Source organism: Rhinolophus sinicus, linkage group LG11 (genome assembly GCF_036562045.2).
Source record: "Rhinolophus sinicus isolate RSC01 linkage group LG11, ASM3656204v1, whole genome shotgun sequence".
NCBI lineage: Eukaryota > Metazoa > Chordata > Mammalia > Chiroptera > Rhinolophidae > Rhinolophus > Rhinolophus sinicus.
Window position 1 is genome coordinate 18,117,774 of NC_133760.1, and position 14,936 is coordinate 18,132,709.

The 14,936-nt window shown below is 53.3% G+C and overlaps 1 protein-coding gene across 1 annotated transcript in view; it reads right to left on the reverse strand.

Annotated features, from left to right (window-relative positions):
* Positions 1-14,677, reverse strand: part of JPH3 (junctophilin 3) — an 80,820-nt gene extending 66,143 nt beyond the window's left edge. Inside the window, exon 1 of the mRNA XM_019742739.2 lies at positions 13,918-14,677. Coding sequence (XP_019598298.2) covers positions 13,918-14,299 — 382 coding nt within the window. The 5' untranslated portion in view covers positions 14,300-14,677. The remainder of the gene's footprint in view (positions 1-13,917) is intronic.
* Positions 14,678-14,936: the final 259 nt, after the last annotated feature.

Here is a 14,936-nt window from a genome sequence, read left to right on the forward strand (position 1 = left end):
ATGGCCCCGTGGATGCCACTCCAAGCTGATGTGGCCTGGGGAAGGGACATCCAGTACTGTGCCTTCATGCCTCGGATACTGCTGCCCAGTGCAGGGGTGACACTGAGGGCTCCACAGGTGGGGTCTGATATTTGGGTTGGCGACCCTGACCCTTTCTGGGGTCTCCCCAGCCCCTCACCCCACAGCTCCGCAGAGAATCTGGCCTGACCCTACCCCAGTCACACTGGCTCAGGGCAGAGCACTCCTTCCAGACACCTGTCACAGTCCCGGTTACCCAGGCAGGCGGAGCTGGGTGCCCAAGGCTGACAGGTCCTTGAAGGAGGGGCTCTGCTGCCCCCCGAGGTCCCCAGCATCTGGGTAGCTTAAGGCCACTGCCCAGAGTCAGCAGTGCCCGTTCTCGCCCACCTCTCCCTGCCCTGTCATCTCTAACTCAGGCCAAGGAGGAGAGAGGAGAATGGCTGGGTATTCCAGAAACTTCCCTCAGAGTGCTTGGGAGCACCAAGAGACACAGGAAATGCCAAGGAAACTAGAGAGCGGCTCTGGAGGCAGAAGGCAGAGGCGAGTTTAATGGTGTGAAGCCCTGAGTTGTTCCCACCTCCTCCCCAAAAAGACCCCTGACCCCTGGGCACTGTCCTGGCTCCCAGCAGGGCCATGCTGTCCTCCTGTTGGGCATAAACACCACCCTCAGGCAAGGTCGCCTGAGACCACGACACAGGGAGAGGGAACAGGTCACTGTGGCCCCCACCCAGTAGCTAACCTCCCCTCTTGGCTACAAGGAGGGGTCCATCCGGATGCTGCTCCCTGCTCTGCAGCTGAGACTGAGTCCATCCCAGCAAAGAAATGCCCCCCTTTCTGACAGCACCCTATTGAGAGTGAATCCTGCTCCCTTAGACCCTCCCCAAACTGCTCACCCAAAGCCCAGTCCCCTCCAGGCTCTTCTAACATCCTCTCGCTTCATGGGCCCCTGGGGAAGGTCCGCCCTCAATGCAAAGAGGAGTAAACTTGTCTGTTCCACCGCACATGTCTTGCCCAGAGGACCTCGGCACTCCCGAGGGTGTCCTGGGTGTTTCCCAGGATTCCTGCCCTCTGGCCACTATGGATAGAGGGGAAGGCCTGGAGGCAGGGGGCTGCTCTCTTGCTGAGGGTCAGAGGCACCAGTCATCAGCCTACCGCCTCGGATCCCCACAAGCTCACAATCATGCCTGACAACCCCTCCACCCCAGCTTGCCCCAAAGGCAGCACTGTTGAGAGTCCCCTCGAAATCCCCCACACTCCAGGGACCCAGCTCCTATTTAATGTTCCTCACAGTCTCGAGAAGCTGTCACAGGACTGGAAACTGAGGCAGGGTGCCTGCCCTGGGGCAATGGAACAGCCAAGCCCCCAGCCCCCAGCTCCTACTCCATACTGGGGACGGTGTGGCCAGGGGGGTGAGGCCCCCTCCTTTGTGCCACAGGACATCCTGACTCAGAGGTTGCATCGTGGACTTAACAGAGAGGAGCCTGGAAGGCCGTCCGTGCAGGACTGCTACAGTGGAACAAGCCAGAAATGGCAGCTTAAAAACAGGGTTGAGTGAGAAACAATCTGTGCATCCCTGACAGCAAGGAGCAATTCATTCTCCCTCTCTCTCCAGCTCTCTTCTCCTTCTCCTCTCTCTGTCTCTTCCCCCCACTCCCCTCTCCTGACCTCTCTCCTCCCCTCCCTCTCTTTTCTCTTCCCTCCCTCTGTCTCTCTGTGTGTCTCTCCTCCCTAAACCCCTCCCTTCCTTTGTCTCTCCACTAACTTCCTTCTCTGGTTCACACATTCCTGCACTTTCCTCCTCCTGCTCCAGCCTCCAGCTAACAGGACACTGTGCCTGTGAACACCTCATGGCCACTGTCACCAAGGCTGCCTTTAGCCCGAGAAATCCCTGACCTCTGCTATAGTTTTGCCACATTCTCTTGAGGATCCACAATTAATTTCTTTCAGATTGGGCCCTGCACCACGGACGCAGCCACTCAGCCCCCACGCAGGGAGTGCGAGTCCCCACTTTGTCTGTGGGATGCTGGAGCCGAGGGAAACTCCCAGCAGGCTGTAGGCTGGGACCTTCATCCCCAGTGGGTTTACCTCCTGTCTTGTTTCTCCTAACAGTTGAGTTCGTTCTGTGCAGGCCCAAAGGGTCAGCCTGTGGGCTCCACCCCTGAGAGCATCTGGCCCCCAGCTATGGCCCCATGTGCTCTGGCACAGCCAAAGCCACCCTGGTTCCCGTGGTTCCCAGGTGGCCTTGCTCCCTCTGCCTCTGGGCGCTTCAAAAAGCTCCTCCTGGAGCATCTGTGGTGGTCCCCAGCCTCAGGTCCCTGTGGGAAAGTCACACCCCAGAGGATTTCTCAGACATCTCAGATGCCTCCTGGGTCTCCCTGTTAGCCTGGCCTCGCCCCCTGTCCCATCAGTATCAAACAGGGAGCTGTGTCCCCCACACAGCCCGGGGCTTATTTGTTCACTGCTGTCCCTGGAGCCAGCTCACTGCCTGGCACACAGTTGGTGCTCAATAAATACCCGTGTGGGCCCCAACCTCCCCACAGATACTACGGTTGTTCTCTCCCTACTGGTAAGACAGACCCTAAATGCAGCCCATCAAAGTGTCTGTGGCGAGAACAGGACAACATCATCTGATGGCTCAGCCGGTGGGTAGTAGTCCGTTTCTGTCAGGTTTGTACTTCCTGAGCACCTACTATGTGCCTGCCACCATGCTAGGTACTCTATGGGCAAGAGAAAGGTGCCCACACAGTTTATTTCAAGGAGTCCACCAACCAGTGGAGGCAGCATGCAAAAAGGCATTATGGGGGGTGGTGGGGAGTCAGGCGCTGCCGTCTAAGTCACTGAGGGATCTACAACATGTAAGAAAACCTCACAACTCAACCATAAAAAGACAACCCAATATTAAAGTGAGCAAGGATCTGAACAGACATTTCTCCAAAGACATACAAATGGCCAGGAAGCGCAAGTAAAGAAGCTCAACATCATTACTTATCAGGGAAATGCGAATCAAAACCACAGTGAGGTACCACCTCACACCCACTAAGATGGCCAGAATCAAAACGACAGACAATAACAGGCATTGTTGAGGATGCAGAGACATTAGAACCCTCGAACGCTGTTGATGGGAATGGCAAATGGTGCCGCTGCCCAGGAAAACTGTCTGGCAGTTCCTCAAAAGGTGAAACATATGACCCAGCAATTCCATTAATAGGTATCTACCCAAGAGAATGCAAAACATACACCCACACAAAAACTTGTAGCACTATTCCCAATTGCCAAAAGGTGGAAGCAACCCAAATGTCCGTCAGCCAAGGATGGATAAACAAAATATGATCCATCCACACACCATGAAATATTATTCAGTCTTAAAAAAGGAATGAAGTTCTGATACACGTGACATAGATACACCTTGAGAACCTTAAAGGAAAGAAGCCTTCACAAGAGGCCACATATTGTGTGATTCCATTTCTGTGAAATATGCAGAATAGGCACATCTATAGAGACAGACAGTAAATTAGTGGTTGTCAAGGGTTGTGGGGAGGGGACTGCAATGGAGAGTGACCACTTAATGCATACGGAGTCTCTTTTGGGGGTAATAAAAAATACTCTAAAATTAGATTGTGGTGACAGTTGCACAACCTTGTAAACATACTAAAACCACTGCATTGTACACTTTAAAGGATGAATTTTTAAAATATTTTTATTGGAGAATATTAGGGAACAGTGTGTTTTTCCAGGGCCCATCAGCTCCAAGTCGTTGTCCTTCAATCTAGTTGTGGAGGGCGCAGCTCAGTTCCAAGTCCAGTCAGTGATTTCAATCTTAGTTGCAAGGGGCGCAGCCCACCATCCCACGTGGGAATTGAACCAGCAACCTTGTTAAGAGCTCGCGCTCTAACCAACTGAGCCATCCGGCCACCCCTAAACGGTGAATTTTATGGTATATAAAACTATATCTCAATAAAGATGATAGCAAAAAATGTCACTGGGATACCATTTTTCTCCTCACAGGGTGTATGTAGGCTTGATATGGTACAATCTCTAAGATATAATAAGGAAAGTGGGGGGAAATGTGAAGTACAGAACATGGGCTATAATTCACCATTGATGTTTTTAAAAGGTTTACAAAAAAACAACAACAACAGTAATGATAGCTTATTTGTGGACCATCTGCATAAACCAGGCACATGCTCAGAAATCTTCTCATCTCGCATTCGACCTTCAGGACGGCCGCGTGCAGGCCCGGAACCAAGGCACTGAGGTCTGAACTCAGTTCTCTGCCGTGTGATTCTGTGGCTTCTGGAATGTGACTTGGGCAAGTCACTCTAACTCCACCCCCCTTGGTTTCTTCCTCTGTAAATGGGCACAATATCATATGGACCTCATGAAATGATAGGCGAGAAGATGACCTAATGGATGTAAATGGTGGCCACTTGATCCCATCTCTGCCCCTAGTGTCCCCCCACCTCCCACCAGGTGCTCCCTCCCCCTCGGCCTGACTACATCCTCCAACACTGAGCGCGAGTCAGCCGTGCCTCTGCTCTGTGCCCTGCCCGATTCTGAGTCCCAGGCAAGGTCCTTCCCTCCCTTGTCAAGCCCACCTCAGAGGATGATGTCTACATTTAGGTCTAGACTCCCAAGCCCCACTGCACCCCCATCCTCACCTGGCTTCAGGCAGCTTCTCACACTGAACACATTCCAAAGAGACTCCTGGCCCCTAAACCCTCTCCTTCCCTCTGTCTTAAATGGGAGCTGGCTGTTCTGGCCTCGGCCCTCCTGCTCAGCCCACCTTGGGGTTCTGAATCTCCCCAGCCCATGGCCTCCATCCAGATCCAGGCCATCATGTTCCCTTCCCTGAACACCTGCACCCCCCCAGCTTCCAGCCTGCCCCCTCCCTTCTCCACCCAGCAGCCACGGTGAGTGTCTGAGAACAACCTATACAACTACCACAGGACCCAGGAAGCACACCCCTGGGCATTTACCGGAGAAACGATGGCTTATGCTCACACATAAACCTCCCCAGGAAAGTATGCAGCGGCTGTATTTATAATAGCCCCCAACGGGAAATGCCGCAGATGCCCCTTGCCCAGTGACACATGGTGGCCCATCCTCACCATGGAGTACTAGCCAGCAGTAAAAAGGAGCCGACTATTGATACAGTAGTGACCCGGATCACTCCTCAGAGAATTACAGTGAGACATAGAAAGCCAATCCTCAAAGATGATATAGTGTATGCTTTCATTTCTAGAACATTCTTGAAATGAGAAAAATGATAGAAATGGAGAAAATGATAGAAATGGATGACATCGTGGTGGCTAGGGGTTCAGGAGATACAGGGGTGAGAGGGAAGAGGGCATGGCTATAAATGGACAACTGGGGACCCTTGTGGGGATGGAATGCTCTGTATCTGACTGTATCAATGTCAACATCCTGGCTGTGACACTGTATGAGCGTTTTACAAAATGTTACCATTGGAGGAAGCTGGGTAGAGGGTACATCTCTATATTATTTCTCACAAGGGCCGGGGAATCTACAATCATCTCAGAAAGTTTAATTATAAAAACACAAACACCAGGTAGTGTCGCTGCCCTGCTTAAATTGTTCAGTGCCCTTTCCTGGCCTCCAGACAAAATCCAAAGTTCCTCTCGTGGCCAGGAAGGTCTCGGTACTCAGACCCCTTAACTGCCTCCCCCTCACTGCTGCAGCCACATGCCTCTTCCTTTGGTTCTTGGAACAAGCCAAGCTTGTTCTGGCCTCTGAGCCTTTGCACATGCTGTTCTCCTTCCATGCATGCTTTCTCTCACTCTACACTACTGGTCCCTCATATTCTCTGGCTTTCCGCTGATCTGTCCTTTATTCATCGTCCAGCCATGACTTCCAGAGTTCCCTGCTGCTGCAGGCGCTGTGGCCACACCAGGGCCACAGTGAGGAACTCTGCAGACACGGTCTCTGCCCTCTCGGAGCTTCCAGTCCAAGGAGAGGAGACAGCCATAGAAGCCACTTATTACAGTATATAGGAGCACGTGCAATAATAGAGGGTCCAGAGGCATTGCAGAGGCCAGAGGAGGGGTGCCCCACTCCTGGCAAACCCACCCATTACCATCCTCACCAAAATGCATTTCAACTATTGCTTTCCCCCTACCCCAGAGCTACCCACAAGCAGCCAGGCCTTTGAACTCAGCAGTGAGCAACCAAATGGCCGGGGGTGGGTCCATAGAAAGCTTATGCTCAAAAGTTAGCTGGACAGTCCTCAGGTGAGCAGTGGGGCACCAGCTTGTGGCCCCTTGGCTTTGCTTCTACAACCAGAGTAAGGTGAAAGTATGAAACCTGCCGACAAGGTAGGCCGCCATATGGTACTCCTGGGAGGGCCCTCTGGCCTCCCTTAGGTCCTGAAACCCTCTCCATTGAGAAGCCCCCCTACCCATCCCTACAGTCAGACTGCCCCACCCCCACTCCCCACCATCCACCTAGAAATACCTCATTTCCTCCTTAGCTGTCCTCACCCCTGAGGCATAGGCTGACTGGGAGGGGGACAGGTGATTCTCAAGGTTTGTCCTCAGGACCACCTGCATTAGATGGCCCCAGGTGTGTGATCCTGCTGTAGACTCCTGGGCTCTCTTGGGGAGCTTTTCAGGGGGCCCGGGTCGGGTGATTCAGACAGGCAACCACACGTTGCTGAGTCTCTGTTCTGGCATCTCCTTCTCAGCAGCCCCTGGCCTTTGCTTTGGATCCACAGGCCTGTAGGAGTCTGCTGGCTCTGCCTTCCTCCCATTTCCCACTGGCTGGGCTCAGGGATGATCCATCTCAGTGTTTAGGCGCCTGTGGAGAATGGAAGGGTTCTTGTTTTGGGGTCCATGGATAAGTCCCAGGGAGTATGTAAACCCCAGAAGTGTCCACAAAAGATCGCTTGTGTGCAGGGATGTGCAAGTGTCCTGGCAGGGGACCCACAGCTTCTTCACACTTTCAGAAGGGCCTGAAAGAACCCACAAGTTTATGAATTGCTGGGCAAAGGTCCACCAAAGGCTAAGTTCAGAAGACTATGGTGTCACCCTTCCCTGCCTCTGCTTCACTGTTAGACCCTGGGCTCCTCTCTGGGTTTGAGTTTCCTCATCTGTAAAGCAAGGGGATGGCTGAAATAACTGCTCTGTTGCTGGGTGCTGGAGACAGCCCTGGGGCCAGTCGAGTTCCACTGCCCACATACGACCTGATCAAGCCACATAAACCATGAGACTCACTTTTCTCATCTTCTAAATGGGAGCATATGGCTTATCTCAAAGCACTGTTTTAAGGAATAAAATAAATAACATTTATGGTACTTGGAACAAAGTCAATGTTTAAAATCTGTCAGTACCCTTCTTTCAAAGGAGTCTCCCTGGCTTTTCCATTCTGTGTTTCACGTCTGTGCTTTGGAGCGCTTTCAAAGTGAAGAATGTAAGACCTTCCAGCGGGTTGAACAGTGACCTGCCCCCCCCAAAAAAGGACACATCCACATCCTAATCCCAGTTCCTGTTAGTGTGTCCTTATTTGAAAAAAGGGTCTTTGCAGATGCAAGGAAGTTAAAGATCTTGAGATGAGATCTTCCTGGGTTTGGGTTTGGCCCTCCACCCAATGACAGGTGACTTTATAAGAAATGAAGAAGAGGCAACAAAAAAGAGAAGAAGGCCACGTGGTGACAGAGGCAGAAACATAACAGCACTTTTCCTTACTGTAATATTGGCGTTGTGCTTGGAAACTGTCTCGTCTGTTTCATTTTTTTTTTAATGAAGCACAACATTAATTTCATGAGCCACTTGACCCAGAGTTTGAAAACCTCTGTCTAAAGTGGTGACGTGGCCCTGCTTTTACCATCTACGTAAACTGGGTACCACCCTCCAAGATCCTGGCTAGAGTGGTCTGGATGGACCCTCAGAGGCATCCCAGCGATTCTAATGTGCAGCTGAGGCTGCTCTGGACAGGGGCCTTCAACCTGAGCTGCACATTAGAACCACAATGCCAGGCTGCAGGCAGCCTGCCTCAGTCAGCAGCTCTGTATGGGGCCAAGGAATCAGCATTTTTCAAAGCACCCAGAAGACTTCATGTGCAGCCAGGACTGGAAGTAGTGTCCTAGAGTCGTGCTTCTGACGCTTGACCCCCCCGGGCATTCGGAGTCTGACCCTGGCGGTTTTCACCAGAGCATGAGAGTCTGCATTTCTAACAGTCTCCCAGGGGACCATCCTTAGTGATTCTACCGTGTAGCAGAGCTAACAGACACTAGTCTAGGGCTGCGATTCTAAAGGTTGGGGCCTTGGGCCAGCAGCTTCCGCATCAACTGAAACTTGTACGAATTGTAAATTCCTGGGCAACGTCTCAGGCCCAGAAATTCAGGCGTGGGGTCAGCAATCTCTTTTAACCTGCCATCCAGGCGATCCTGGTACACGCTCACGTTGGGGGAGCTCTGGCCTCGAGTAACAGGCAGCGGCAAGCCAACCCCCTGTCCAAGTCCTGTGCTCCACCAGAAGCACAGACCCTTGCTCTCAATTCAGCAGGAAACACAACTTTTGCAGAAAAGACTGACAGGACTGGGGTGAAAAACAGGCAAACACCCCCCACCTCCAGTGGTGGTGTTTCTTGGAGTGTGGAGCCCACACACGGACAGAGCAGGAGCAGGCACACTTCTGATAGCCAAGTGTGCAGGAGGGGTCACGGCTAGGTGGTCACGGTCCAGGAGACGTGGTTTGGCTGGAAGAGGTGGCCCGGTGATAATTAGAGCAAAGCCAGCCAGCAACCCAGGCAGCCCGTGTAGACCGCTCTCCGAGGTGCTGAAGAGACACCTCTTCTTACGAAATGATGACAGGTGTGCCCAAGAGAGCTGGCCCCTTGGTCTAATTCACAGAGCCTCTTTGTGGCAACGGCACGACCCTGTGCAATGGTCTCCTTCATCTACCACATGGCCTCTCACAAACCAGGAAACTACAAATTGGGGGAGCGGCTGATCCAAGAGGGGCTGGACCATTGTAGAAAATTCAAACACACATCACCCTTTTCTTCTAGTGCTCACGATGCTCAATATCTTGTCATTTAAGGACATAATGAGTTGCGTACACAAAATTATCAGCTCAGAGGTGAGAGCGAGTTATCTTTAGAGTAGTGGAGGCATGGAGGAAATTGAGGGGGGAAAGGAGTCTTGAAGAAAAACAGCAGAGGTTCCGGGCCTTCTCCCTACAGACACCGTCACCCTTTGCTTCTCTGGGGTCTTCTCTCTCTAGCCAGATGGGCCCACAGTCCCCTTTCCTTGGGTTAGCTGTGTAAACTGCTAATGTCAACGAGGGCTGCTCACTACCTACGGGGGGGTGGGGTGGCTATTTTCAGAGGGTGCTGAGCCTCACTTCCTCACCAGCCCCATTAGGCTTCCTCATATAAAGCCCGTCTGTCAGATTGCTCCAGGGTTGCACTGGTGAGGGAGACTCAGTAACACTTTTTTCTCAGCTATTATTGGCAACAAAGAACTAGTTATTTGCTTTTTCCTTCTCTTTTCACCTCCTGGAGACTTCTCCCTCCCCAAAGTGGCTCAAAGACCACCTCTGAGGAGATGCTGTTATTTCCCATCGCTGAGGGCTAGGTTCTTTTTGTTTCTGAAATGAGTTCTGATATGTATAATATCTGTGTTGATGGGCCCATTTCCTCCTAACCTGGGCATTTGGATTTTTAAAAAAGGGGAGGGGCATTGACTTTCACATATTCATGGCCAAGCACCAAAAATATGCCTAACAGTCATTTACTTTGTTTGGATGAGGCTTTTTATCCCTTAAACGGGGTATGAACTGCATCAACCTGTATTTAAAGTAGAAACAAAGCACCCTGCTCCGTCTGTAATCTGAGCCCTCCTCTAGGTCTGGCACGCTCCCTTTACTGGGATGGCTGCTTCTCAGGAGGATTCAGTAGGGATTGGAGTACTTGGCTAGCGAACAAACCTGGGAGGGTACACGTGGCTGTGTTTTGGGGGATCGGGTGAAAAACGTCTCTGGGTGACAGGTGTATTGTGCTTCTGCGCACGCAGGCGCCAGGGGATCTGAATTTTGACTGTGGGCGTGTGTGATTTGTGTGGGACGAGGGATCTGGGCCGGTGAACGGAATCTGTGTATGAGGGGGAGAGGCCGGGTGTGTGAGATGACTCATATCTTTCAAGCTGTGGGAGGGTTTATTTGCGGGGAGGGGGATAACTTTTGGTCTGAGGAGGTCCTGCGTACATGGTAGCCAGGAGGAACTATTTACCTGTGCAGCCTAGAGCAGGGGTCCAGTGAGTGGAAAAGAGGTAATGCAACTTGGTGGGACTGGAGGGGGGGGTCTGTGCATGCGTGTGTGTGTGTGTGTGTGTGTGTGTGTGTGTGAATGTGTACTTGCCTACAACTCTGGGCTGCTGCAGCCAGAGGAGAAGAATGGGTATGGAGGAAGAGGGAGGTCCAAGGAGGCAGTTTTGCACAAGGCAATTTAGAGAGAGGGGTTCCACACAAAAGCACAGGATCTGGAATTGCAGTCCTGAGTGTGAATCCCGGGGCCGCCCAATGCTCATCTGGCTTCTCTGAGCCTCTGCTTCCCAATGTGGAAAATGGGAAGAACAAGAAAACCAATCCTAAAGAATTACAGGAATTAAATGCTATAATTCATGCAAACACGTGTTCCATGCCAAGCACACGGTCAGTGTTTAATATTGCAATTTATTACCCTTCTCAATGTCATCGTTATCATGTCTGGCTATTGGTTCTAAAAATAATCATTACAAGTGACATTCATTGCAAGTGAACTGTAATAATAAAACAGTGATAATAATGAATGCTTACAATATTCCTGGCATCGCCACGTATACCACCTCAATGAATCCCACCTACTTGACAGATATTATTATCAGCCCTTTGTACAGGTGAAGAAACAGAAGCTCAGAGAAGTTAAGTAACTTGCCCAAGGTCACAGAGTGGAGCAAAGGCACAGCTGGAACTCAAGCGCAATGGCTGTCGACTCCACAGCATGTGCTCCTGCCACCCCACACCCCCAGCCTTACCATCTCCGTGGGGTCATGTGACAGACTGGAAACCACTCAGCTCACTTCAGTGAGCAACACCTGCCTTGCACTCAGGGGAGGATAATCCTGGAGGAGGAGTTGGCAGAAAGTGTCCCCAGTTGAAATGGATTCCACACCAATTCCAGCTAAATGTAGAATACATTTGCCGTTTGTGCATTATTCATGAAAAACTCTGTTTTCCCAAGTCAGCAATGGGAGCTGAGCTGAAGTTTGGGAGCTCTGCGGATGCCTGCCTATCATTCCCATCCCTGTACCCAGGAAAAGCAGGAGTGGAGTCAGGACCATGCACTGGTTTACAGCTCTGCCCTCTCCCAAGGGAGACCCACCACCGCCCACCAGTTGACTGGGGAGGAGGTATGGAGACCCACTGCTCTGTTCTGGTGGATTATGACACCCCACTTGGGCTCTGCTCACCTGATGGACGGCTCAACAGCATATTTTCTTTACAGTCACCTCTTTCATGATGAGAAGCGGGGACCATGTTCCAGCAAAGTGGCTCCAGATTGTCTGGGCCTGATTATCCCAGGCCAGCAGGGTCAATTCAATTTTCTGTCATGTCATGTCACCAACCAAAAGGGAGCAGCTGGCCCTGGTGCCCTGCATCTCTGTGCCTGCCTCGGTTGTCATACAGGTGGTATGATGAAGACAGATCAAGGTTCAAACTCTCAACTCTGCCACCAAAAGTTGGGGGCCTGGCTCCTGGGCCTCACTACCCTTATCTATAAAATGGACACGATCCCCTCCACCACGTGACACTCAAACAGAAAGATGTACAGAGGAAGTGCTTTAGGGAGAACACTGCTTAGCTGGTTAGATGGGAGAGAGAGAGAGACCCAAGGATGTAAATCCAATGAAAGAAGCCTTTCTCATATCAACACACCAGACCCTAAACTCACGGCCAGCCACAGAATCAGATCTCCTCATCCCCCAGTAATCACAATGTAATTATTGCCCTTCCCTCTAAAACAGAAACTCCGTGAGGGCAAAGATTTTTGTCTGCTTTGCTCACTGCTGTTTTCCCAGAGTCCAGAGCACCTGCTCATGGTAGGCACTCAGTAGATATTTGTTGAACAAAGGACAGAATTCGAGGGCCACTGAAAACATTCTGAGAAGGTGGGTAGACTGGGATGCTAGACCTCACTTGCAGATATTCTAGGAAGTTCCTGACTCCTCCTTCACATGTTCCCATGTGAGGCCCCTGCACAGGACCTTGAAACTGCTCTCCTGGCTCAGGCACAAGTGGGAGCACTTCTGGAGGGATGGACCTGCAGAGCAGCCTGGCCAGAGTCCCCAGGTGACAGCTGCCCCTGGTCTCCCAAAGCGCCCAGCTGGGAGCGCCAGGCTGCTCGGCCACCCACCTCAGCCACCTACATCTGCTGCCAGGCCTGGCCGTGCCTGCCCACGGTGCACACACGCTTGCGCACAATCACACCCACGGCCTGGAACCCAGGCAGGTCTGTCTGCTGGCCTGGCCCCCATGCCCCAGGGTCAGGAAACTCTCCAACCTGATCTGTGAAAACAACAACAGCACAGAAAAGGCCGCCTGGGACCAGGGCTGGGCAAGACTGTGACAGGCAGGAGCATTATATAATTAACTGCCCCCCACGCCTCCTCCCCTTAGAGAAATAATGAACCCTGCCTCTCAGTTGCATAAGCCAAAATAATAATTACTCTCCAGCCCTCCGACACTCCTGGATGTGGCCTGGGAGCAGGTGTTAGCGCTTGCTTCATGCAACTAAGAGGCAGTGAGCATGATTTCTATGCTCAGGAGAAGCACACAAGTTACTGCTGTGCCCCACTCCTTTCCCGGGCATCCATGCCTGAAAAATTATCGAGCTGCCAAGAGAGAAGCAAGGAGGCACTTCTTAGGATGAGCTCCCAGAAGGGGTGGGGGATGCATCTGGAGACCAGGCTTGTTTGAGGTCTGGCTTCCAGGAACAGTAAATGCTCCATGCCTCTTGGATGCACCAAGGAGTGGGCACTGGAGTGTTTAAGGTAAGGGGGCAGCCGCAAGGCCGCCAAGGCTACCTGCAGAGAAACCATCTTATAGCAGCAATGGGCAGTAGACGGGCAGCTCTCTGGTTTCCGCACCAGCTCAGCCCTGAATGTGGTGGCATCTTAGAATGAAGGCACAGAGCATTCCCTAAACTACTGGGGAAAATGATTCAGCCACTGAACAGAGAGATTCCTGGGTCTCGCTAAACAGATGGGCCTCCCTCCCTCCCTCCTTCCAGCACCCTGTTCTTGCTCCAGCAGCGCTAGTCCACGTCCAACCACCTAGAAGTTTATTGCCTTGTTGTGTTGGTTTGGGTTCGCGTCCCCCGCCTCTAGCTCTCCCGATCGCTCCCTCTCCATTGGCTTGGGTTGATCAGGACGGAGGGAGGCCCTTTGGCACCGCAGGAAAACAAGAAGCAAAGCTGAGGCCTGACTCCTGGAGGCCCACACCTAGGGAGCTCCGTCAAAAAGAGAAGGGGGCCCTCTCCCAGCCCCTCTGGCCTCCGTGGGTCCCAGAGGAGGCCGTGGGCCCAGTCCAGCCTTTCCGAAGGTCTCTGGCCTGCTCTTGGATGATGCACAGACTCTCTGCTCAGCTCCGCGGCTACCAGGCCTGGCTCTGCTCCTGGAAAGCCACCAACACCTTTCAGCTGGCACAGGGGTGCTGTACCCCACCAAGCAGTGGGGCAACCTGTAGCCAGGGCGGCTGGGCCTCCAGGGATATCCAGGAAATGCCCAGGTACCCACGGCCCCGCTGGAGGGAGAAGCTCAACTTCCCCAGAGATAAACACAAGAGGCAAGAGAAGGTCCCTCCTCCGCCCAGCCCCCGGCCCGCCCGCACGCACCGGCGCACCTACCTCCATCCGAGTAGGTCTCGGTGCCATAGCCGTCCTGCAGCCCGTTGCTCCAGGTCCCTTCGTACTTGGCCCCGTTGCCCGTGCACTCCCGCACCCCGTAGCGCCCCTTAAATCCGTGCGTCCACTCGCCCTTGTACACCCACTTCCCCTTGCTCTCCAGGCCGATTCCGTGGCGCTTGCCCTGCGCCCAAGTGCCCTGGTACGTGTTGCCGCTGGGCCAGGTGTAGACGCCCAACACCTCGAAGCCGTGGCTCCACGAGCCGGTGTATTCGCCCTGGCCCTTGGGGCCGGTGCAGACGCCATGGCCGTGCGCCTTGCCGTCCTCCCAGCCTCCACAGTAGGACCCTCCATCGTCAAAATTAAACCTACCCCCACTGGACATGCATGTAACTCGGTTTGCAAATCCCGCAAACGGTGAAAAAAAAAAAAAAAGGCGATCAACAAACCGGATTCTTGGTTGGTTGGCTGCTGGTTTTGTTTTGCTATTTTTTTTTTTTTAAGGAAGAATGGAGAAGCAAAAACACAGCAAGCAGATCCCGAGCGGCGGGCGGCCGCTGCACCGGCTTCGGTGGAATTTAAGTCAATCGGGGGCGATTATTCATTTTCGAGCTGCGCCGCGGAGCCTGACCAGCGTCTCGCGCTCCCGCTGGAGACAGGACCGGAGGGGAGGAGGGAGGGGGAGGGGAGGGGAGGGGGAGGGAGAGGGCAGGAGCAGCAGCGCTGGTGCAAACGGCTCCACCTCAGCGCCAAGTGCCCCTCAGAGGCGAGCCCGCGGGGCTGGCCGTACAGGCCGCCGCGGGGACGGAGGCTCAGGCCCGGGGCGCAGCCCCCCACCTGCGGCTGCCGCGCTGCGGGCGCCCGAGGGCGGCGGCCGGGCCCGCGGGCGGCCGCACTGGCGGCGGCGCGGGCGGCTGCACCATATTGGGGGCCGCGGGCCGGGCCGGGGCGGCGGCGGTAGCAGCAATGCGGCGGGTCGGGCGGTGGCGGCGGCGGCGGCGTGCGCTCAGGGCCCTGCCTGC